Raw genomic sequence first — 26,375 nt, forward strand, 5'->3', positions numbered from 1 at the left:
CTTATTTTGAAGATAATTGTCTGTAAATGCATAGCTATCAAATAGTACTGTAGTTGTATGCCATTGAAAATTAACACAAAAGAGTTTTCATTTGTCATGAGGTTATTTGCAATGAGAAACAGGACAGCCAAAGAGTTTTGTTGTTATGATAATGAGACTTTCAAGTAAGATAATAAAAAATGTCCAATACAGATTACCATCGTGTTCTTAACAGTATTTTCAGGTTCAGCCTGTATTTTCCACTATATTTGATTTACTAGTACTTCATCAAAATTCATGTCTACAAGAAACAACATAATTTCAAAGTCCTTTCGTGTATTAGGGGCTATCATGGCTTATTCATTACAAATTACCTTTTAATCTAATAGTATTTAAGCTGAGAAATATTTGGAACCTTTTACCTTTTTTTCTCAGAAAAAAAAAATGGAAAACTTTATAGAAAAAGGCTTTCTGTTGCAAAGAAGTGTCACATTTTTAATTTTTTCACAGATATAACTGTGATAAAGCAAGGGGCTTTTGTCCAAATGTAATAACCAAAGCTCACCTGTGTTCATTGTACCAAACTCTTTTTGTGTAACTCTAACTGTGGAAGCTGAAGACGCTCTTGTAAAACTTGTTGTCATGACAACAAAATTCCATAAGAAATGATACAAGACTGTATGTGAAGGAAGTATTCATGACATGATTTAACTGAAAGATGCTTCAGCTACCCACTACAGCCCCATTTTTCAGCTTGTCTATTGTTTGCTTATATTTTTTTTAACATCTAACAAAATTTCCATCTGGCATAACTCTTTAATAAATACGCTAAGATTAGCAGTTATTTTCAGCTTCCTTTTACCAACTGTTATTTATAATAAGTAGAAAGGAAGGTTACTAAAAGTTGTCAACCTTTATAAGTTATGAAATATTTTCCTCAACCACTTATCCTTTATTTGATCTGAAGAATCTCCTTCAAACATCCTCTCATAGATTTCTCCACAAAGGAAAGTTTTGAAGCTCTGGGCAAGGAGAATTTGTAAGAACGTAAAGATTTATTAATATTATTTGACAAAGATGAGAAGGTAAAAAGTGAAAAGGTAAAAATAATAATTTTAAATAACAAAGCATACTTGTTTTTGCGCACACAATCACATACACAAAAAAAACTTTAAAACTAGTCTCAAAAAAGAAAGCTTTTGCTACTTGACATTTTTTGGATTTTAGATTCTAGACTCTAGAATGAGAACAAAATTCTAATACATTTCAAAATGTAAAATATGGGTGACACCTTCCACTTTTGGGAAAAATTAAGAAAAAGAAATTATGGGAAAACAGTATGGAGGTCATCAAAAGAACTGCAAGTGGGACTACCTTCAATCCAGTGATCCCACTACTGGGTATCTACCCAAAGGAAAATAAATCATTATATGAAAAAGACATATGCACATATAGCAACACACTTCACAACTGCAAAAATATGGAACCAACCTAAATGCCCATCAACCAACAAGTGAATAAACAAAATATGGTATATATACACCGTGGAATACTACTCAGCTATTTAAAAAAGATCAAAATAATGTCTTTTGCAGGAATAGTAAACCAAATGTCATATGTTCTCACTTATAAGTAGGAGCTAAGCTATGAGGATGCAAAGGCATAAGAATGATATAATGGACTCTGGGGACTTAGCAGGGAAGGTTGAGAGGGAAGTGAGGGATAAAAGACTATATATTGGGTACAGTATATACTGCTCAAGTGACAGGTGCACTAAAATCTCAGAAATCACCACTAAAGAATTTATCCATGTAACCAAAAACCACCTGTAGCCCAAAAACTATTGCAATAAAAATAAAAATTAATAATAAAGGAAATTATGAAAAACTTTGTAGTTTTCCTATTCAATGTTTCTTATTACTTTCTTAATCTCTTCTTATATAAGAGCTTAACACTTACTCTGGGACTTGGGGTTCTTCCCATTGTAATGATAAACCACCTCACGAGTCCCTTCTTTGCCTTGTAGCAAGAGTTTTCATACAATAATTTAATATCTAACTGTACATTTTGCTCTTGCCAAGTTAAACTCTTCTTTGTTTCATGAAGATGGTCATAACCACCCAGAATCTTTCTTCATCTCCAACAGTTTTAGTCAGTGTAATAAGGCAAGAAAAGGAAGAAAAGTCATATAAGTCCCTATTTGCAGATGACATGATTGTTTACATAGGAAATCTCAAGAATGGTTTGAAAACACTCCTAAAACTAATGAGTAAATTTGGCAAGGCCAGAGAATGCAAGATAAACATACAAAAATCAATTATATTTGTATACAATAGCAATAAACAGGTAGAAACCAAATTAAAAATACAATACTATTTGCAATCACTCAAAAGAAAAAGAGAAAACTACTTAGGTGTAAATTCAACTAAATGTGTATAGGATTTGTATTTTGAAAACCACAAAAGTCTGACTAAAGATATCAAATATCTCTGAATAAATGAAGGGATATACTATATTCATGACTTAGAACTTAATATAGTAAAGATGTGGATTTTCCCCAAAATTAGTACACAGGTTTAATACAATTTCTATCAAAATCCCAATGAGCTTGTAAAATAGACAAGATTATTCTAAATTTTTATGGGAAAGCAAAGGAACTAGAATTGCTAAATAGGCTGGGCACAGTGGCTCATGCCTGTAATCCTCGCACTTTGGGAGGCCAAGGCGGGCGGACTGCCTGAGCTCAGGAGTTCAAGACGAGCCTGGGCAACATGGCGAAATCCTGTCTCTACTAAAAATACAAAAAAATTAGCTGGGCGTGGTGGTGCACACCTGTAATCCCAACTACCGGGGAGGCTGAGGCACAAGAATCGCTTGAACCCAGGAGGCAGAGGTTGCAGTGAGCCAAGATCAGGCCACTTCACTTCAGCCTGACTGACAGAACAAAAACCCTGTCTCAGACAAAAAAAAAAAAAAAAGAAGAAGAAGAAGAAAAGAAAAACAAGAATAAATGGGAAGAAATTACTCTACCCCATCCTGTCTTATTATACATTTATACATCTCTAGTAATGGAGATCATGTGGTATTGGTAGCATGATAAATGCATAAATAAATGGGACAGGTGAAGAAGGCTAGCTGATGTTTTATAAAAATGCAAAGACAATTCAATGGAAAAAGGATGAACTTTTTCACAAATGGTTCTGGAATAATAATTGGACATCTTTGGGCAAAAAAAAGTAAACCTCAATCTAAATCTCACACCTTTTAGAAAAACTGATTCAACAGGGGTCGTAGATTTAAGTGTAAAACATAAAAAGTCTAAAACTTTTAGGAGTTAACCTAGAAGAAAACCTTCAGGACCTGGAACTTCATGAAAAGTTCTTAGACATGATTCTAAAAGCACTAGATATTTTTTAAAATCTGTAAATTGGACTTAATCACAATTAAATACCTTTGCTGTATGAAAGACTGTCAAAAGAATGAAAAGACAAACAATAGATTGAGAGAAACTATTGCAAACCATACATTCAACAAAGGATTCATATTTAGAATACGTAACTCATTCTCAAAGCTCAACAGTAAATATATGCATATATTCAGTTGGAAAATGACAAATATATGAAGAGATATTTTTCTGAAAATGATACACTGATGGAAAATGAGTGCAAAAAAACACAATCAATATCACTAGCCAATAGAGAAATGCAAATTAAGGCCACCAAGAAATATCATTATACATCTACAGTACAGCTCAAGTAAACAATAGCAACAATACCAAATGCTAGCAGGGAATGGGGAAGCTGGATCTCTCATGTTGCTAGCAGGACTGTAAAATGCTCCAGTCGCTATAGAAAACAGTTTGTTTCTTAAAACACTAAATATACACTTACCGTAAGACTCAGAAATTTGTGCTCCTGAATATTTATCCAAAATGAAACTAATGTTCCCCCCAAAAAAGCTGTACACAATTGTCCATAGAAGCCTTATTTGTAATAGACTAAAACTAGAAACAACCAAAATGCCCCTCAATGGTGAAACAAACTATGGTATGCCCATATTGTGGAACATTATGCAACAATAAAAAAGAATAAGCTATTAATATACACAACCACTTGGGTGGATCTTAAGGGCATTATGCTGAATGAAAAATGCCAATCTCATAAGTTCCCATACTGCATGTTTTTGTTTATATAAAACTTGGAGATGACAAAATTACAGGTGTGGAAAATAAACTTGTAGTTATCAGCAGTTGGGGATGGTGGGAAAGGACTGGGACTTGGGTAGACTAGAAGGTATTAGCATAAAGGAGCTCTTTGTGGTGAAGGAATAGTTCTGTATTTTGATTACAATGGTGGTTACACAAATCAACCCCTGTGATAAAATGACTCAGTACTATAAATGCATATTGGACCAATATCAAAGTCCTGGTTTTGATATTGTACTATAACTAGATAAAATGTAAAATGTAACTATTGGGGGAAACTGGGTGAAGGATACATTGGACCTCCCTGTTTTACCTTATAACTGCCTGTTAATTGATAATTATTTCAATCAAAAAGGGTAACTTAAAAAATTGGTGCTAGATTGTTAAGAATTTACATGTGGGTTTGAGTGGAAAAGATGTTAAAAACGCCTTTGCAGCCCTAATTCAGTAGGGTAATACTAAATCTTGGCAAATTTTATTCACTAACAGACAATACAAGTGGGTGGGGGGAGTTGTCATCTGCAATACTTGTGAACTTCTGGAATAGCACAACACTCACAAAAGCTAGAAAATAAAATGGTACACGTGTATTTCTGTAGGCCACATTTTTCAATCTAATTTATATCCAGTAAAATAATATAGTTTCTATAAACTTTAACTCATAAACCAGCTAATAATAGACTCTGAAAAAGCATAGGTAATACGGTACCTTATTACACCCATGTTCAGAAAAATTAATAGGTCAGATCTGGAAAATTGTATACATCACTGGAACATCCTTCAACCTTGAACTAAGGCAAGGCACACTCTTGACCATTAGTCACGTCATTGAGACTCAGGAGCTGTGCTTTCTGTCCACCTGCTGTCCTGCTCCCAGCTCACCTTAAGATCCACCCAAGTGGTTGTGTATATTAATAGCTTATTCTTTTTTATTGTTGCATAATGTTCCACAGTATCGGCATACCATAGTTTGTTTCACCATTGAGGGGCATTTTGGTTGTTTCCAGTTTTAGTCTATTACAAATAAGGCTTCTATGGACAATTGTGTACAGCTTTTTTGGGGGGAACATTAGTTTCATTTTGGATAAATATTCAGGCGCACAAATTCCTGAGTCTTACAGTAAGTGTATATTTAGTGTTTTAAGAAACAAACTGTTTTCTAGAGTGAATGGAGCATTTTACAGTCCTGCTAACAGGAGGGAATACAAATGCAGGTAGACCACAACACCCATGCTCCCATCTGGAAGTCTGAGGATGATTCTTTCCACAATAATTATTTTCTCTGCATCCTTACCGCATTCCTTCCACTTGTACCTAGTCCTTTATATTATTTGTATACCTCTCAGCATCCTACCTTGTATTCTAAGCTCCTCTGAAGGCACGAACTCTCTCCCGTATGCCTCTGTAACGCTGCCTTTTAAGGCGTAGTAGTTTTATGTAGTATGAATCTAATGCATGTCTGTAAAATAACATACATTTGAAAAATTACAGGAAAACTAAAATGATATAGTTGTATATTGGTAATTCCACATATTCTAAAATGTTATTAGCATCATACCAGAATATACAGTAGTGATCTCTTCATTTTAACCTTTGAACCAAAAGGAACAAATCTGAAGAAACCTGAAAATACTGAGTAGAAGGTAGTCTCTCTAGGAGTCAGACAGTGAGGTATTAAGATATTCATTCACCATTTTATGATGTTGACATTTAACCATGTTAAGATAACATTCAACATTTGTTTAGTCAACAATGACTGATTACATTCTACACATGTGGCTCTTTGTTAGATCCTGGAGAAACAAGGGTATCCAGGAAATGTGGCCTTGGCCTTCACAGAATCAGCTTATGGGATCAGTAGAGTGAGAATGGGATTTAATTTTGTAAATTAGTGGGAGCCCAATCTGCAATTTACAGGCACAGAACCAGTGTATTTAGAAGCAGTATAGTCTGAGGTCCTAGAATTGTGAAACACTTTTCAATGGGCATCTTCTTTCAAAGCTTCACCGTGGCTTGAGGTGTTGCAGGGAAATGTAAGCCAAAAGACTTGGTTTGGAGAGATATTGAATCTCTCCAACTATGAACAATTCTGCTTTGCTTGGAATAGTTCATGCTCTTTCACATCAAGTCATTCTGGAAAAATGACCCTTAGCCAACAAGTCAAAAGAAAAATAATAGTATACTTTCCTCAACTTTTCCAGAATGAGTTTACAACACAAAGCAACAAAGACTTTTAAATTCCATGTTATTATAATTCTTAAGCTTGTGAAACAAACTATAATTTTTTAAAACAGAATATTATTGTATAGCCATATCACCTGCTTTACAGGATTTTTCACCAGAAAAATCTTCTTATTTTAGTTTAACTTAAAAAACAATGCACCAAAGAAAAGCAAAGCCTGCTGGAGAAACTAATGGATAGAACCCTGACTAAATAACTTTTCCATGAAATAAAGGATCTGACTGAGAGCTTGAAAAGTAAACCAGCCCAAGATATTGAGTTGCCTGAATTGCAAGGAATAGATCTTGCCTAGATGTGCAACTATAATTTTTAAGGTGCTTTACTTTTAAAGATTTTTATAGTTTAATCTAGCATTTATTACCTGCATGAATGGATGAATACTAGACAACTATAAGAATAGTTCAGAATAGGAATGCAAAATTCCTCCTGAATTCTTTTCAAAATCAGCTTTTGAGATTAATAAAATCTCAAATCTCTCATTGGGATAAATAAAATCTTTTGAGATTAAAATCTTTGGCACCAGACTGCTTTGCAGCACCTATTAAGAAATAGTGTAAATGGGTTCCTTGAAATAGTCAGACATATTAAGCAGTGAAGGAAGCTTTGTAATTTAAAGCAATACCTCCCAAAAGTGCTAATGCCTCTGATCCCCCTTCCCAATAATTCACTAAAATATCTGAGAAGTGCCTAGTCTTATAGCTCAGAAATCAATTAATTGTCAACCTATTGGGACTGAAAAATAGTGGCAACGAGAGGCAAAAAGAAGGTGAGAGATTTAAACATTGTCTCAATACAATATATTCAAATATACCTTTCACCAAAGAAGATATAGAAAGGGCACAAATAAAGATGCTTAAGATAATTAATCATCAGGAAAATACACATTTAAACCACAGGAGATACCACTATAGACCCACTAAAACGTAACTAATCGGAAAGGCTGATAATACTACGTGTTAGCAAGGATGCGGAGAAACTGGAACCATCGTATGTGTTGTTAGAAGGAATGTGAAATAGTACAGCTACTTGAGAAAATAGTTTGGTATTTTCTTTAAAACTTAAACACACATCTACCAAAGGTCCCAGTAATTTTACTCCTACATATCCGCCCATGGCAAATGAAAACATATAGCTACACAGGCATTATTTATAAAGCAAAAAAAAATTAGAAATAATCTAAATGTCTATCAGTTGGTAACTAGACAAAGTGGGGTATAACTGTGTATTGAAATACTCAGCAATAAAAATGAACTACTGACACATTCAACAACGTGGATTTACTTCCAAAGCATGGTTTAAGAGAAAGAAGTTTGGCACCAAAGCCTGTGTATTGTATGATTCTATTTAAGTGAAAGGTCTGTTAATGGCAAATCTAAGGAAAGAGAAAGCACAAGAGGATTGCCTGAGGCTTGGGAGGGTAGCGAGGACTGACAATGGGCATGAGGGACCAGCTTGGGGTGACAGAAACATTCTAGAACTGGATCATGGTGATGGTTGCACACCTATATGAATTTACTAAACCCATAGTATTATATATTTATAGTGAATAAATGTATGCTAGTTAAACTATAATAAAGTTATTAATTAAGAAGCAATAAAGTTTCACAATGAAACTTCTCCAATAGATCTCACTGGTGTCAATGTACCAATACCAGACATAATTCATTTGTAAACAAAGTGTGGCTCACTGTCAGGACTAAGGGAAGCAAGATTCCTAGAGTCTAGAAATATCACCTAATTCTCAAAGAAATAAGAGTGGTGGCTATCAAGTTAAGATGATTACTTGCCTCATAAGCTTATTTCATTTACATGAATGAGGTGTATGTGTGTGTAATTACATAGGAGCCTTCACATTCAGTCAGATCTGCAATAATAGTGGTAATGGAAACATAAACCTAAGCAGGATTCTCAATGAGTTTTTGCACTGACGTGCACAGGCAAGCCCATATCTCTGCCTCTAAGCACATACTCTCTTTCCAAAGGTTGTGTAATGAGTGAGTCAGAGCTGTGTACACATAAGAAAGGAAAGAGGGCAAGGCAGGGCAGGAATTCAGCTCAATGAAGCCGTGGAGCCTCCATTTAAAAATGATACTAATGAGCCCACAGAAGACATTTTTACCAACATTTGTTAGATCCCCTACAATTTAAGCTATAATAAACTGGATAGTATCAAAAGTAGGCTCATTTATAACTTGACAGACAGTTAAAAGGTTATTTGATTGTTGAGAAGATTCTTCTTCCAAAATAAAAACTAATCCATTTTTTAAGTTACAAATTTCACATGAAAGAAGCTAGTATCTGTGTATGAATACTTAAATATCAAAACTTAAACATCAAATGAAAAAGACACAAATGTTCTGTAAAGTCTATTCTGAACTGAAAGTTATAGCATTGGACTGGGAATTTTTGCTTTGTCATGGCAGAATATGGTTCTGCTCTATTCAGACAGGCACAAAGGGACTGTGGGGTGTAGAGATTATATACAGACTGAAAGGATGAGCATGGATCTGCCGTGCCCTAACCCCCAGCCTCTACTGTGGTGCTTTGCACTATTTCTAGGAATGTTCTCATGAGTTACTTTCTGAATAAGCCAACTTCTGACTGTGGCTGAATTGTGGGTCAAATCATTCACATAATGGTTTGTGTAATTTGAAAAGAGCAAGCAGCATGCCGTGTGGTCTAAATCAGGGAATCTCAACCTCAGCACTTCGGGCATTTGGGACGGGATAATACCTTCATTATGAGGGTTATTCTATTCATTGTAGGATGTTTAGCAGCATCACTTGTCCCTATCAGCTAGAGGCCAGAAGCACTGTTGCCCTAATTAGACAACCCAAAACACTCCCACAAATTGCCAACTATCCCCTAAGAGCAACACTGGCCCCAGTTGAAAACTACTGATCTACACGATCATTTCAAACTCTTTGGAGTAGTGAAACGATTGTATAGAAACTTTGAAAAAGTATCATTTCCTTCACTGTTGAACTGTCCAGATAACTGTAAATCTATTGATACCTTGAAAATGCAAAGTATCTTGAAAAGTGAAGACATTTGCAAAAAGCAAAGTATCATTATTTCACTTTTATTGCATCAACGAGCTCCACCATTAAGAACGGTGAAAGAGGAAAACATATTTGATCTAAGCATTCAACTGGATTTAAAAAGAGATTCATTTTTACTACCCGGCTGATGCAGGTCCAAGCTAAACTAATCACCTTTATTATGAAATCACAGCAAAAGACAAAATCCAAAATTTATACACAGAGTATCACCAGGTTTGACTACAAAGCCTTATGATATACAGAGACCCTCACTTAATTAAACCATCAAAGTGAGAACAGCCATAATGTGCTAATTTTTGTTGAGCAGTATTAGTTGATGGACACTAAAATTCTCCTGAATAAAGTGAATTATCATTCTGTTCTAGTGGCCTCCTGTTCACCCCATCGGTGAGGGAGGAATCCCCCACCCTAAATAATACAAGATGGCCAAACACCAAACCCTGGGCAGATGAAATAGCAATTTGTTGGTCACATATACTCACAGCCCAGAGGAGAAGAACATCCCATACCGTGTAGGGCCACACTGGGGTTGGACTCAGAACAATCAGAGGCCATGGTGAGGCACACTTTGTAGTAACAAGGGGGTGAGATAACCCCTGGTTCCCGCAGGAGGATGTGATTGGATTGTTTGAAGAAATTTGTTGGATGGCAAGAAAATGAAAGCCTGTTAAGTTGCAGACTGGTGGAGTGCAGCTGGTCTGACTAATAGGGAAACTAGCCAGGTGGAAGCCTTTTTCACTGGGGGTCAAGGGGACACATCTAGCAAGAACAAGGGAACTTATGGTTAGGTCTTTGGAGCCCAGTGACGCACAAACATATCAAGGCATCACATGGTGTTTTAGGCCACATAATACACATTGTCAGGGAGTTGGAAGTGTTTTATGATGTCTCACTCATTTTGAATGCAAAGAGAATACCAAGTGATAGATATATCCTCCTGCATGACTTAGCTGTACTGAAGCCTTTCAAAACAGGAGTGAGTCTTAAAGAAATAGACTTGAACTACTCTAAGCATTCTTTCAAGACTTTTAATTGTAGTAGCTACACTGGGTATAGTGCACACTTCTAAACACTGTAGGGAGCTATTAAACAAGAAGGGACACAGCCCTTTTCCTTTTTTTTTTTTTTTTTTTTTTTGAGACAGAGTTTCATTCTTGTTCCCAGGTTGGAGTGCAATGGCGCAATCTCAGCTCACTGTAACCTCCGCCTACTGGGCTCAAGGGATTCTCCTGCCTCAGCCTCCTGAGTAGCTGGGATTACAGGCACCCACCACCACACCTGGCTAATTTTTGTATTTTTAGTGGAGATGGGGTTTCGCCATGTTGGCCAGGCTGGTCTTGAACTCCCGACCTCAGGTGATCTGCCCACCTCAGCCTCCCAAAGTGCTGGGATTACAGGCGTGAGCCACCGCTCCTGGCCACAGCCCTTTTCCTTAAGTAGCTCTTGTATACATGACCATAGTGTCCTGCACAGATACCAATGCTCCTGTGGGACTTTTCCACATAGGTCATCATGCAAAGGAGAAACTAAGTGGATGCCATGAATTGTAATACTCCATATCTGTAAATAGAACATACATGAAGGGGAACCCTAGCATTTTTCCTATGTTAGGAACTTCAGCACAAGGCTAAACCCTGGAATTCTGTAATCAGATTACAAATCCTCCAAAAAATAATTTTATTTCTATAGGTCCTGATGTAAAAACCAAGGGCCTAATGCAGGTCTGAGAGTCACTTTGAGGCAAATAAGAGCTGAAAGTCAGAGACCTGAGTTTGAAAACATTTTCTGATACTTTCTAGCTATGTGAGGTTACAAGGGGTTATCACCCAGAGCCTATGGGCTTATTTCTCTAACGAGGTTGTTAGAAGCATTATATGTGAAGGTGTCTGAGACTGAAAAATAGTAGATATTTCTACTTATCCAAACATCCATATACAACACGCAAAATTATAAGAATCTTGGTTTTATATCAAAGTCAATTCAATAAAACAACAAGAAAAACACACAAGATGCAGCCCTGTAAAAGGTACAGACATCTTGCCAGAGAATAGAAAGGAGGGAAGTTGAATGAAGGTATTGGTGTTAAACATGGTTCCGGTGTCATGTTAGGTAAAAACATTTTAATTTGTCCACTCCAGCATTATGTATGCCCTCACTGTATCTAAATGGGTCAGAGTCCTAAATTAGCGAAACATCTAGTGGCCCCTCTACATCTTTAGCATGAACTTTCGGAATTGATCTTATAGCGCTGAATCTTAAATCAGGAAGAACTCTGAAACAGCATCAAATACCTGCTATGTGTAACAGAGATCTTACATGATATTGACAACTAAGTGTGAAAGTGAAAATGACGAATAGTACTGCTATTTTAGAGAATTTCAGATTAGTAAAACTGGGACTATATTTTCATATAGCCTATATGTTAATAGGTTCTTTACATACTTCCTGAAGTGTGGAAGTAGAGGAGAGGCTATTATAGTGTTTGTGTTTGCCCTTATAGTTGACGGGAAGGTAAAAGGACTCCAGCTGTTGTGGATCGACAAACTTTGAACTTGTCCAATTTTCTCTATGTATAATTGAGAAAATCTTGGAACTTCACTAGGAGCTGTGTGTGAATATATGTTATTAATATTTATGGCTCTTTCTCAATAAGTTCTGGAATCCACCCTTGACTACTGGGAAAATCACAGGCAAATAGAGAGAACCTCAAGCTTTGTATAGCCCATTATATTTTTCAAAGCATTTTCACTGCTATTATCTCATTTAATCTGGTCCCAACCTATTATAGGCTATACAAGGAATAACGCTAGCAGAGGAAAGGAAGAGAAGAGAGGCTCCTGGTAACTGCACTAGCACAGAAATTTCTTATTTGCTGCTGATGTCCTGAAAGGCAAAACCCCTCCCTGCCCTCCTTCCACTCAGCCTCTTCCTTTCAGGGCATTCAATGGCAATTGTCGGAAATCTTGCTTTCATCCTTCCTTTTCTCCTCAGGCAGGCAGGGAGCCACAGAGCCATCAGCTTAAGGTTGCCTGCAGAGTGTTCCTTCTCCTCTCCCTGCTTATAGCAGAATGGAAAACTACAGGGAAGGAAAAACAGTGTGTGAATGCAGCAGTGAAAGCACCCGACCTCTGAAAATCTGCAACCTGCTCTCCTTACCTGAGTTGTAAAAATTTAGGGGAAGGGTGTTAAGGATGGAGAATATGGAAATTTAAAGAAAGCGTGAGAGAGCTGAAATTCTCCCCTGTCTCTAAAAGCAGGTATTATTCTTCCTGACAGTCCTGCCAGTGAGTGGATTCCATAGTTCAAAGGTCATTAACATGAAGAATTTCAACAGAATCTTGCTGTTTGTCTTTGAACAGCATATTCACAGTTGTGGAAGAAAACTCTAAGATCCACTATGCAGCTGAATTTGGTCAGTGTGGAGTGCCTAGAGCAGTATCATACATTGGAGGAACGTTTGTTGATAGGTCGAATGACTACAGGTGACAAGTTGCTAGCACTTGTCCATCAGCCACTGGTGGTATTGAACGCTGTTATTTATAAACTGTGAACACAGATACATATTTTTTCTTTTCATGGGAATAGTCCTAGAGAATTTTAAGAACCAAGGAAGATGTCATCCCCAAACACACACACCCACACCCACACCCATGCCCACACACGCACACTTCAAGACTTAAGCTAAGCTTGGGTGCCAGAGGACAGTAGAATCAGATGAGATGGAAAGCTGTGTTTGATGCACCCATATGCACCCACAGGAAGCAGGAACCCAGAAGTTCCAGTTTCTGCTCCACACAGAATGATCTGGAATGGTCAGCATCCAGCCAGTCTTTATTCAGTCTTCTTGAACTCTGACCCAACTGTGTATCCTTAGCCAGATACAACAAATAACCTGTCTAGTTCTGATTCTAAAACCAGGTGGACAGAGAGTATCATGAGTGTAGAATGTGAAATTACAATCTTCAATATCAAAGGGAGAGAGTACACCTTTTATGAGATATCAGTTGTTTTTTAAGAAAACTGGAATAAAGGACACACGCCTTTATGTAAATGACATAGTTGAACACATAACTACCCTTTCTGCAATATTCAGAGAGGAGACTAGCAACACTTTCAGTAGCATTAGCTAAAGAGTGTGTGTGTTTGTGTGTGTGTGTGTTTTGCACTGTGAAAAACCAGATGGCATGTGATATAGTGTAAGAAACATTGGACTTGGAGTCAAGACAACTGAATTTTAATCCCAACTCCTCCCAACTCCCAACTTTAATTTCCAAAGTTGTCACTATACATACAACTTTGGAGAATTGCCTACCCTTTCCAATTCTTGGTTTCTTCATTTCTCAAAGTAGGCATGGTGCTAATTCATCCCCAGTGCCCCTTCTGGCTATATAAGGTCAGCCCTGCATCGCTCGCCTTGGGCACGTCTTTATTTAATCAAATTAAAAGCATGTTACGCTGATTTTCCTAGATTAAACAGAATGTACCCAACTTGATATAGGAAAACTTAGTGTTTTCAACAATCTTACAGGAAGCAAAAGCCTCCTAACTGGGTGGGAATAGAAGGAGCTAACCACAAGTTTGAAGGTTGGAAGGTTAAAGCATGTTCTATTTTTCATCACATTCCCTGAAGAAAACATCCTATGGTACAAAAACTTCTCATTCTGCTTGTAATGGTATTTGGCACTTGAGTATTTCCTCACACATCTGCAATATGTATTATCATGTTTTGAATTTTTTTTTTTTTTTTTGAGATGGAGTTTTCTCTTTGTTGCCCAGGCTAGAGTGCAATGACGTGATCTTGGCTCACTGCACCTTCTAACTCCTGGGTTCAAGCGATTCTCCTGCCTCAGCCTCCCTAGTAGCTGGGATTACAGGCACCCACCACCACCCCCAACTAATTTTTGTATTTTTAGTAGAGGGAAGGTTTCCCCATGTTGGCCAGGCTGGTCTCAAACTCCTGACCTTGGGTGATCCACCCGCCTTGGCCTTCCAAAGTGCTGGGATTACGGGCGTGAGCCACCTCGCCCAGCCAAAAATTGGTATCTTTCTTAATTATTACCATGGAACTTAGAAGGAAAGGTTGCAATTTATTGTTGACTGTGTGTGCATGTGCATGTGTGAGTAAGGAAAGAAGAAAAAAAAGAGGAGGAAAATCAACAAAAAATGGAGAAAGCATTAATTACTGTTCATTTGTGTAGAAAGTTTCACTTCATTTTGACGATTCATTTTGTTATCTGTGATCATCATATCCTTGATTCCTATAAAACTGAAAGCTAACTCTAGAATGCTCTAACTTATATTCTAATACAGCCATAGCAAAGACGAAGCTTTATTTGGTGGTTCTGTAATCAACATGTAATTTTACGTAGCCATAGGTATGAATAATTTTTCAGTGATGTGCCAAAAAAGTGTTCCTCAAACTTGTTTTTTAGTTAGAAGAAAAATCTGCAGTTCTCGTGTTGCAGACATCCTATGTTACATATTCAGCTTTTTTCAATAGGAATTTGGCAAAGCCAAAATTCCTATTTTTTTTTTCAATAGGAATTTGGCAAAGCCATTTATAATTTTTTTCAAAACATGAGAAAAAGTATACTTTTATTCCATGTACATTCTGCCCTTTAAGCCTCTAAATTTCACTGCTTGGAATAAATTAATAATGTTATGATATTAATAGAATTTTAGAAATATTGATAGAGAAATATTTTTTAATCCCATTTTAAAATAAGGATTTCTCCAAATTCCTATTCAGATATGCTCATTATCTCTATCTTTCAAGGTACAGAGAAATATTCTAATTCAACCAAATTTACTCCTGGAGCTTAAACTTTTAATTTCTGATATAATACTACTTTATCATTCATACCATAATGATACAATTTATCAGAGGAAAAATATTATGAAAGTTTAAGAAAACATTGGAATGCTAATATATCAAAAGACTGTTTCCTCTAAACCTATTGCTTTGTGTTTTAATATTGGGGAGCTTTTCACTTATTTAACTAAATTCAAAATAGCAATTTCCAACAAAGACCCAATTCAAATTAATTCCATAAAATGCACATTTTATTCTGTATCATGAAAAAATATCCACATTTAAATAAAGTGTGAAAAAAAGCAAAGTTAGTCCTCCCTGATGAAATACAGTTTATTGTGCTGAAACCCAGATTTCTTTTGGGCTAAAAGCTTCCACCTGCCAATTCACTTTTCAAAATGACCATTTTTTGAGAACAAACGTTAAATAAAGTGATAATCACCATAAACTTCCCAGAAGCAATTGAATTTTGATCACAATTCTTTCATAATTGACCCTAACGTCACAAAGTTAAAATATTTTCACACATCCTGTCAGCAGTCAGGTGATAGGTCAACAGTACATACAAAATTTCTATATTATACATTGCAGTATCTTTGTTTAAGTAGAAAAAAGGATCTGCTTAGCATGAATCAGATTTTGAAAAAAGCCAACAAGTACTGCTTAGCATAATGGTATTAAAAACATCCCACATGAAATTTTTGCATTGTTTCCTTCGTCAATGCATGAATCAATTATTTCTGGTGAATTAACCCTTAAAGGCAGAGGCATTTTTAATACCCCCAATATCTCACCAATATGGTTGCAGTGACAAAAACATTTAAGAAGTTGCAAAATTAATTCCCATAGTAACATTAGTGTTATAGTAGAATTTACACTGTAGTATACAAAATGCCACAACTAGTGTAAACAAAGTCACTAGAACATAGACTAAAAAGAACTCTATAATTTTCAATATATCGTGAATCTGCACATTTTGTGTTGTTTGAGTACCAAGCACTTCTAAAAGTCATTGCTCTTTCAACAAACTACAATGGCTGTTTTAGGGTAAAAAAATGGTTCTAAACTGGTTTCCACTTTTCATAACAATCACTTAAGAAATCTGTTCCTAATATGAAATGCATATTCCCCCTTGCTTTATTAACTGTGAACAGGTTCTAAGGTGGAAGGCGACTGCTTGATGGAAGATGCTGGTGCAGTCAACCCTAAGGAGATGAAAGTGAACACTACACTTATTCCCTCTCTGATAAAGGGTCATAAGAATAGCAATGTGAAAACATCCCTGCAGAGGTCAAAAAAGCAATTCTGACCACTGTTTTTTCCTGAAAATGAAATAGGCTAATCTTGATTTTAAATAAAAGTGCATTTGGATTTTGTGTAAGTTGACAGTTCATGGCTGTGACATAATATACCAATATTAAATACTTAGGACTATCAAACACTGTAACATGGAATTAAAAATGAATCTTTGTTGTGATTTTGCATAGTTTACTAGCTAGGTATTCTTCCTGTTTGCAGTCTTGGCTTCATCAGGTATCTTTCCCGCTATAATTTGGTTGAAAAAGTTGAGGAGCAAATGAGGGGTCCATGACAACGATGGTTCTAGGAACAACAATAATCTTTATGTTGCTTTTTGCCAAAGTCCAATTTCTCTAACTCAATGGAGAGTCTGACCAAAAGCTTTGGGTAGAGGGAAGTGGTTACATTTTATATTATGAAATATGATTTAGCAGAGAATGGGGATAAAATTACTTAAATTAGTTATTATGGATACTCAATCTGGTTTATTGAAGCTTCAAGGTGAATATTTTGGCTTTGACTGCTTTGGTCATTCAACAGTCAGTGATTCCGCATGAATGAGAGAGAGTGATCAGATCTTTTTGTTTCCTCCCATCAAATGCAGCCCAACCAGCCAAGTGCTTAGGGGATTGGGTTTGTAGGTCAGAACCAGAGGTTCTAAACTCATTGGTTGGTGGGAGAACACTTATTTCTAAAGAAGGCCCCAGCATTTGACAAGCTTTCAAACTGCTTCCAAAGGTTTTGTTAAAACCTTAATGACAATGTGTCATCTTAAAAACAAATAAACAAAAGCTATTTAAAAGGCACCACATACAGAAAACTCATTAAAAGGAAGCAACTGCTGTCCCTTCTCCACCCTCCTTTTTCCTCAGTTATAACTCCGGTCATAAGCTGCACTTTTTGGTTTACTCTTCTTTGACCAAGTGCCTTTACGAGTAGTACAAGACATGACCTCATTTAAATAATCATGCAGTGGTAATGTAAAAGCCAGGATGGAAGTGAGCTGACTATAAAAAGCTTTGGATAGTGTCAGTGGGGTCCTTCACAGTCATTATTTTAAAAGTAGGATTCTTCCTTTCTATGATTACCTCTGGCTCAGTTATTAGCCAAGTGAAAACAAGATGGTTTGGGCTGAAGATTCCAGCATGTAGTGTTGTAATATCTTGTTTTTTTCTCCTTATCTCAAGACACTTGCTTTAGAAATCTCAAAGGGTAGAACAAATAAATCACATTCAGAAAATTAACATTTTTTCATTAGAGAAAATTATTGAAACTCTCTGAAGTAAATATACATACTATGAGCTCATTAATTTTGGAAGTAAGGATACAAGTTGCCATTCTAAACAGAAATAGTTCATTTGGATAATGCATTTAATAGTGGTTTGGCCAAGAAGCCAACATCAGTGCAATCAATAAAAATATCTGAATAATCTACTTAAAACCCAATGAGTCAAAAAATAAATTTTAAAAATCAGTTCTGGAGTCTCATCCAAATCCCACTATTAAAAAGAAAAAGAAATTATAGAAAAAAAATCCTGAATGACTCTTGCTTTCCTTAACCATTATGCATTACCTCTTTAGGTTAAAATTCAACTGGAAAAGAAAATGTTGATACCAGTGACCATATATCAAACATACCACATTTGACAGTTTACTTTGGCCGATGTCTTTCAACTGTTAGGAGAAGTAAAGGAAAATTCCACTGTTGGGACAGGGCACCTTTTGCTTAAGACAGTATGATTTCAAACTCTGTCATTGACTCTGACCTATCAAGAAAAACCAAACATTTACATTCACATTATCGAGTGCAATTTTTAAGAATTATTTTAAGAAATCTTTAAAAGTATGTGTCTGGAAAAACCTAGACTAGATGGTTGAACTAGATAGTTCTTGTAATGTCAGTATTCTACAAAATAAAGGTTTCTCCCTAAGGTCTGACTGCCTGTGTTAGAAACTCAACTTTACCATGTAGCAAGTATGCTATCCTGGACAAGTTCCTTAACCTATACCTTCATGGGGTTGCTGCAAGAATTAAATTTGATAACCTAAATAAAATGCTTATCATAGTGAGACCTTGGTAAATATAAGCTTAGTTAACTTATTTAACTTCTAAGCCTAAGAGTAAAGAAGCAGATAGATTCTAATCAGTCTTTTCTCAACCCTTGCCTTCATCATCTTTCTAGTTCCCAGTCCAAATCCTCAGTGGTCCTGACCCTCATAAAGAATGCAAACACAGGGGTCTTATCCTACAAATGAAGTGATAGAAAATCTCAAGTCAGAATATAGGCCAAAACTTACAACACATAGCACATAGTTAAGAATTTTGTTATAAGAGTGTCTGCCCATGTGGAATCATATATCTTGAACAGGTCATGATTATTTTAATATAAAAAGTTGAAGGATGAACTACTCTAGTTTTTATTTGTATAAATTTAAGGGGTACACATTCAGTTTTGTTACATAGATACATTGGTGAACTACTCTATACCTTGGCCACTTACCAATTTTTTCACAAAATTGAGAATTTCTGCCAAGCAGTATGATTAAGTAGAAATAAGAAAAATCACAAAATTTACCTATCTTTCTCTTCTTTCTCTCTTCTGTCAAAGGAGCTTCATTCTTTCCACGTTTGATTTGTAGCTCTAAATTCCCACATAAGTATGAAGTTTTATGCTTACCTGCCACTAGCAAACTATGCCTCCCTCCATTAACCTCTGACCAGATAAATCTCTTCTAAAACCTAAAAGAATATTTAGATAAAAATCACATCACCGTCAATCCCTGAAATCTCTTCTAAAATCTAGAAGAATATTTTGATAGAGAGTACATCGTGGATACTCTTCTATGAAAGAATGAAAAAGTGATCACTTGTCATAATGTGATTTTCACCTGCAAGAAAGATAATTTTTTCATTGACCTAATAGCATGTTGATATAAGGAGGCAACAGCTGTTATCTTTGTTTTCTTATTTATTGGCGGGGAAATGGTAGCATTTGGTACACTAGGAAAGGTTAACTTCTAGTTTGTGGTAAAGCTAAATTCAGAACCCAAGACAAAGCTCAGATACTAAGACTTAAGATGTTTTCCAAAAGACTGTTTTTGTCTTTTCCCCCTTTCCATTAAGATGAGAAGAGAAATACTTTTACACCTAATAGAAAAAGTTATAGCACAACATTCACATGATTATAAAATATTCATATTTGAAAGTTATCCATGTATGATATGCACATTCTAGATAAATGGTCTCATTACCTACATGGAATTTTGGAAAACAAACTCAGAAAATTGCTTAAAAGATAAAAATTATACAAGATAGTGGAATTCATTAGAAATATGATGAATAATTTCACAAATATCTGCCACTGCACACTTCAAAACAGTCACTGCTCTGAAGGCTAATATTAAAAAAAATTCCAAATGACTTTAACTATTTAAAATAAGATATCAAATGGACCAGATATCACAGGGTGAACAAAATCTCCTTAAACAGAAGGGAAAATGTGATTTTCATTTGGGCTCCAATAAGGTTAATTTTGATAATGGTACTTTAGTTAGCGGTCACAAATAATTTTCCTATTAAAGTGTTGAGTACAACAGAAGTACACATTTTTTCTAGAGCAATTTCAAACCCCAGATTTTCCATTTTTTTCTCTGATATGCATAAAGTTGTTTGTAAAAAATGCTTAGGACATTTTTAGTCCTATACTTAATGCAAGATGCAACTAGTGTCATAAAAATTTTCCATTTTAACAATGAAGCATGGGCCTGTATTCAACCACGTCATTCAATTCAACCACTGTGCCTGAACCATTTTCAGTACCATTCATATAGCTTTGGTATTGTCATCTGGCTTTTGTGTGCCTATTTGCTTTTTATCATAATCTCTTCCATCTGCTAGATCACATTTAGTGCAACAATATCCTGATACAGACTGATAAAACCTGCCATTATGATACATCACTCACATTTCCATTCTAATTTGACTTTTGCTATTTTGTTACAACCACCTGTCGAGGATACAGCATCTGATCTTACCTATTAATAACATCATAGAAAAATATTGAAGGTGTGGAAATTGCTTTGGAAAATGTTTGGATTTCTAATACATATCCATTTACTCCTATTAATATATTATTTAGAAATATAATATTAAAATTTTTATTCTGGATGCACCAAGAGCATCTATACAGTGTAGGAATAAAACATGCAGTTGTCTGGTCCCCAAAAGAGCATCTACTGTCTATGTGCTAGTTGAGGCAACATAGAACATGATTTTATCATTATTGCATGTATTAAAGCAAATATTCACCCTTCATTCAAATCTGAGTAAATTCAACTGCTAAGATTTGTGGAATCTGGGAACCTAAAAGACTACTCTATATACAATGTTTGCTGAAAACACGCATTCCTGCTGAAAACAGCAGTGTGCATTCAGCACCTCTTCATATCATGCACACAGAGAACAGAGATGGCTGAAAAGACACTACGATAACTGCACCATAAATAAACAATTGATACTTTCCCTCCTTCCTGACAATCTGGAGTAATTCAAAACCATTATGTTTCTCACATATATGAACAATAACATTGTAGGTCGATTAGGTGAAACTCTACGTCAATGTCAGAACACAGTAAATATTTGCACCACTAATATGCAAAGCCATGAATTAGAACTTCAAATCATCATGTTGTTCACAGTCATTCTTTTATAGCTTTACACCAATAGTTAGTTTTGAAGCACTGGCTAAAGTTAAACTAACAACTTCTATAATCAGATTCTTATTTTAACCACACATTCACCTTTAAAAGCTTAAGCCAAACTTGACTTAAACAAATAGAAAAATACCCTGAAATTCAATAAATGTCAGAGGTCAAGAAAAAGATATCATCCTCACCATGAAAGCAACAAAATTCCAATTTCAAGGCTGATTCTTTACTCCATAATTATTTCATTTTCTTGTGTTTGTGGTAGGTAGATATTGTAGCATTACATGGAGACGTGTTCCCCTGAAAACTTCCATTATGGTTAATGGAAGTTATACGCACAAAGAAAGGAAAATGGAGCCCATGGCTCATATGTTTTGAGACTCCTAGATTAAAGAGGCACATCTTGTGGGCGTGTGAAGTTCAATAGAAATTCTAAAATAGCAACTGTTTTTATAAATCACTGTTTTGCACTTCTCAAGTCTGAATGTGATAATGTGTCTTTCAGTTCTAGTGGCTTTGGTTGGGAATACTGGGAGATAGAAAAGCTCATACAAATGGGTATAATAGACCAAGATATCTCCTTCGATTTTGCCATCATCTTTTGCATATTGTTAACATATATGTACAGATGGTCCCGTAATATATAAATTACTCACACATATTTTCAACTTCATGCAAACACTAGCTCCCCTGCTCCCCATATTAAATGCTGTGCATGCGCTGACTGAAAAGTATGCTTCCCTGAACGACTTCCTAAAATATAGTTTAGTCAAAAGAAATAAGTTCTCCTGGGTTCTTACAAGTGAATGTGTATTTTATTCTCAATCCATATCATTTAAGGGACTAGCTATATACAGGACAACTCTTTGTGACTTTTTTTAAAAACTTGATAATAGGCACTTTCTACAAAGAGGATTTGAACTCAAAAGACTAAAATTCAGTCTTTAGTATCCCCCTTTCACAAATGGACCTGCCTGAGCCACAATAGTTTATTGAATCAACTCAGCAGAAGTCCAGCCGTAGAACTGTGTGCAAAAAGCTTTAAAAAACTATAACCACAATAAAATGATAGAAAAGCAGTTATCTGAGTCGAGCAACTTAATGTCTACTTCTTGGTTGGTTGGTTTGTTTGTTTTACCACATTTCATGTGTTATCACTACAAACACTAGGATTCATGTGTCAACAATCCGTACCAGTGTTTCATTCTTTCTAAGTTATAAACATGCCACAAAAATTTATCTATCTGTTTACATTCTTTTTTATTTTATACCATAATAGTTAGCATTTTGATATGATTACTTAAATGCTTTTTTTTTTGTATGTTTCTTTGCTAAGAGGCCTTTCAATGTCACTCTTGAACATGTTTTGGAAATACAAATTTAGAGCATTCATCAGCTTTGGAAATTGAGCATCTCTTACATGAATTGTCAAAAGGCCCTTATACCCTGTGGTGCAGTGTTTCTATAATAACATACTCTATATTAATAGTTTAGTATTTATGGTGTTGATAATGTCAGCTTACAAGATGGCAGCTGTTCTCCAAGAAGGAGGGAGTAGGGATTTCCTTACATAGGAGCTAATGATTACTATCTAAGTATAATGTTAAAAAACGAGAGGTATAGTTGATCAAAAATGTAATTCATGCACAAAACCCATAGCAATAAGTTTTCAATATCCCACACTGTTATCTGACTTAGGCAACTAAACAGTCATTTAAATGGAGCAAACACTGCCTGTAGGGGAAAAGAATCTAACACTAAGTTACAGAAAAATATCCTATGGAAAGAGATCATAACATGGTACTAATAGTTTAAAAGACTGAACTCTTCCTTGGCATTAATCTATACTTTTAACTTAACAGAACAGTGAGAAAATGATAGCTCGATATACATACTCAGCCTGAGATCAAATTTGTCATGGCAACATTGGCAGGTTGGACCCTGATTCTTCAAATATTACATTGCCTTGGGTAACAAAAATCATACTCTTTTATTATAGAATAGAGATTATAAATAAATGTAAAGTGTGCATGCAGTCAACTGCATAATATACAAGCAATATCTATGTTTTTAATCATCATCTTCTTTGGCAGGCCAGAATCCAGCTGGACATGCAATATTTACATATCAAAATCCATGTGTGGTCATCATCTTGAAAGCAAGTGAAAATATATATATGTATATACTGTATATACACACATATGTATATACTGTTTTAATATATTAACAAATATATATGTATATATATTAAAAGTGGATTTCATCTTTGTCAGATTCAGGTGATTCAGGCCTTGAGACGCTAAAAATATCCTGACATGGTATCTGGGGGGGTACTTGGAGTGGCATTTGGGATTTGGGAGATGAGGCCTGGGGTACGCTTTTTTCCGACAGTATTTTTAAAATTTCTGCCACCTGCTTTTCTAGGGCAGTCATTCTGCAGCTGAGCAGCTGGATGTCCTCTTTGAGTTCGTGTTTGACTTCCTGCAGTGTGGTCTGTAAGGCCTGCTCGGGGATGGGATAAAAGGGGTGCTTGGCATCAGCCTGGATGGGACTGTGCTCTAGCGGACTTCGGGCCTCCCCAGCCTTATCCAAACGAAGGTCACTTTTTGTAATTCCACTGTCACAAGAATCTGTTTTCCTTAGTGGGTTTTTGGTCACACTGTTCTCTGAATCACTGCTCTTGGGGTCCTCAGACAATAGCCCCATTGACTCAGCTTTAGTGACATTATTCCAGTCTTCCTTTTTCTCCTCATGGGCTCCCATATTATTCTTGAGTCGCAGCCACCCTTTTCCATTTCCATTCTTCATTCTTACTGGGCTGTTGACTTTGAGACATTTTTGGTCAGCACCGCCGTTGGGCTTGAGTTCCATGGCATCACGGTTGTTCTGCTTAAGGGATTCACTGGTTTTCACATAGGCCAGAGACGTCTGAATGGGAGTAATCTGTGACACAGTCACCACGCTGGTTCCGGTGATGGAGGCTCCATTCTGTAAGGAGTGGCTCTCTACCTGGAGTTGGTTCCTCTCGGGGTCACCCTGTGTTGAGCCCTGATTCCGCAGCTCCTTCTGCTGCTTGAACTTCTGGAAGAGCTTTCTGACTGGGTGGTCCACGGGAATGCTGAGGGTCACCTCATTCTTCTGCCGGAGGCGCTCCTCCTCCTCTTTCTTCACATCACTGATCTTACGAAAGATGATCTGTGGAACGGGAGAGATAGTCACAGCCTGATTATAAAAGCAGATGGATTAACAGTTGTGTAATACTATGCTGTATGTGCTTTGTGTTACAAAGAAAACCCTTGAATATTTGATAAGATTATTTCTCAAGAAAAAAATTTAAATACCATTTATGGAATTGCATTTATGAAATTTATGGATGCAATATGCCTTAAACCCAACATAGAAATGTTGGCTACTTATTTACTTAGTTCTAGTCCCCTACATATCAGAGGGAGAATTACTCAAGAGACAACTGAATAGAGAGGTACTTTGCTTCTAGTTTATGTTCCCATTATATTACCGTTTAGTAGGAAATACACACATACATACATACATACATATTTGTATATGCATATATGTGTATACATATATAAGGAAATACATATTTATCCCTTAAATTTCTCTGTAATGAGTTGCCACTTTTGTATGATTTTCCTTATTGTGTAGAAATAAGATTCAAAACCATTTTTAATATTATCCTCTGTTTGGGTATCAGATAGTAAGAATTCCAGGCTATAAATGTACTGAAAACTTACACAGTTTAGCAAATGGCATCTGGGTTGGATGAGGGGAGAATTTAAATTGATTTATGTGACCCTAGAAGGCAGAACTAGAATTTGTGAGGAAAAGTTTCTGGGAGGTAACACCAGCTTAGTACACAGACTTCACTGCAAACTGCTCTCTATTGAATAAACTGCCTCGAAAACTCATGATCGTTCTACCACTAAAAGGTTAAGATAGAAGTATGTTTTCCATATGACATGTTCACTGGGTTGGAGGTTGAACTCTTTAATCTCCCAGATTCTTTACATTTTAAACATAAAATTAAATACATAGTACAGGTGAGGGGTTAGATATCCACAAATAAATGAGCATCATTTTATTTAAAATGTATTTTGAAGATAATAATGGGAAGAACTTATGATAACCCCATCAGAAGAAATAAAAAATGTTGGCTATATAAGAAATTGCCACATATATTATCAGAGTTGGAAGTAAAGTTAATAAGTGTGAGATTTTTGCTCAGAGTCCTGAAAAGCAAAGTAACTGCAGGTGAAGGCTGTAAGGAAAATCAAAAAAGAGTTATATTAGATAAGGCACTTTCAGAATCAGACAATTTTATCACTCAAGGAAAATAACTTACCTTGATCACCCTCTGTAAGTTGTTGGTTAGAGTAGAAACACATGTGAAGCACGTGTTCTCTAACCCATAACAGACACTCAACATACGTTGGTTCTCTCTCCTTGAACTCTCATAAAATACTCCTATCTGAAACCATTTACTATCTTTTGAATATTCAGCAACTGCCTGGAGTAACATATAATCATTGATTTTACACCAAAAACCAATACTATTGATGGTCACCATTAACAGAAAAGTCAGAAAGATAGGAATTCCCCTTCCAGGTAAGAGTACATTTTCTAAAATGAGATTGATGCACTAAATTCAGTTTATCGAGTGGTACTAATTTGTATTTTGAAATAAATTCAGTAACTGTCTGTAAAGGCCAACATATTTTTTCTTGTTAGTGGCACATGAAATTGGGTCTTTTTAAAATATGTAATAATAATCTCAAATTCTGACATCAAAGCTCCAGCAGTTTAATTAGAAGTCTTTCAAAGGGTTGACACATTTCTTATGCTTCCTAACTAAACATAGGTTGTACTAAGTCTTCCAGATATGAACATTCTTTAGAACCAGACAGACCCAGACACAGGAACGCAGACACTATTTTCCTATTTCAGCCCCTTTTTGAAAAAGTACTCACTTTGATTCTATGGGTGGACATGAGAGGCCTAATATGAATGATTTTCCACATCCCCCTTCCCACTCACCACTTACCCTTTTTATTT

At 35.9% G+C, this 26,375-nt stretch overlaps 1 protein-coding gene across 1 annotated transcript in view; it reads right to left on the reverse strand.

The window, feature by feature from the left end:
* Nucleotides 1–15,532: 15,532 nt before the first annotated feature.
* The window catches only part of KCNH5 (potassium voltage-gated channel subfamily H member 5), a 343,538-nt gene continuing 332,695 nt past the window's right edge, over nucleotides 15,533–26,375 (reverse strand). The window contains exon 11 of the mRNA XM_016926190.4: nucleotides 15,533–24,500. Within this exon, the coding sequence (XP_016781679.2) occupies nucleotides 23,553–24,500 (948 nt within the window). The 3' untranslated portion in view covers nucleotides 15,533–23,552. The remainder of the gene's footprint in view (nucleotides 24,501–26,375) is intronic.

This window comes from Pan troglodytes, chromosome 15, assembly GCF_028858775.2.
Source record: "Pan troglodytes isolate AG18354 chromosome 15, NHGRI_mPanTro3-v2.0_pri, whole genome shotgun sequence".
NCBI classification, from domain to species: domain Eukaryota; kingdom Metazoa; phylum Chordata; class Mammalia; order Primates; family Hominidae; genus Pan; species Pan troglodytes.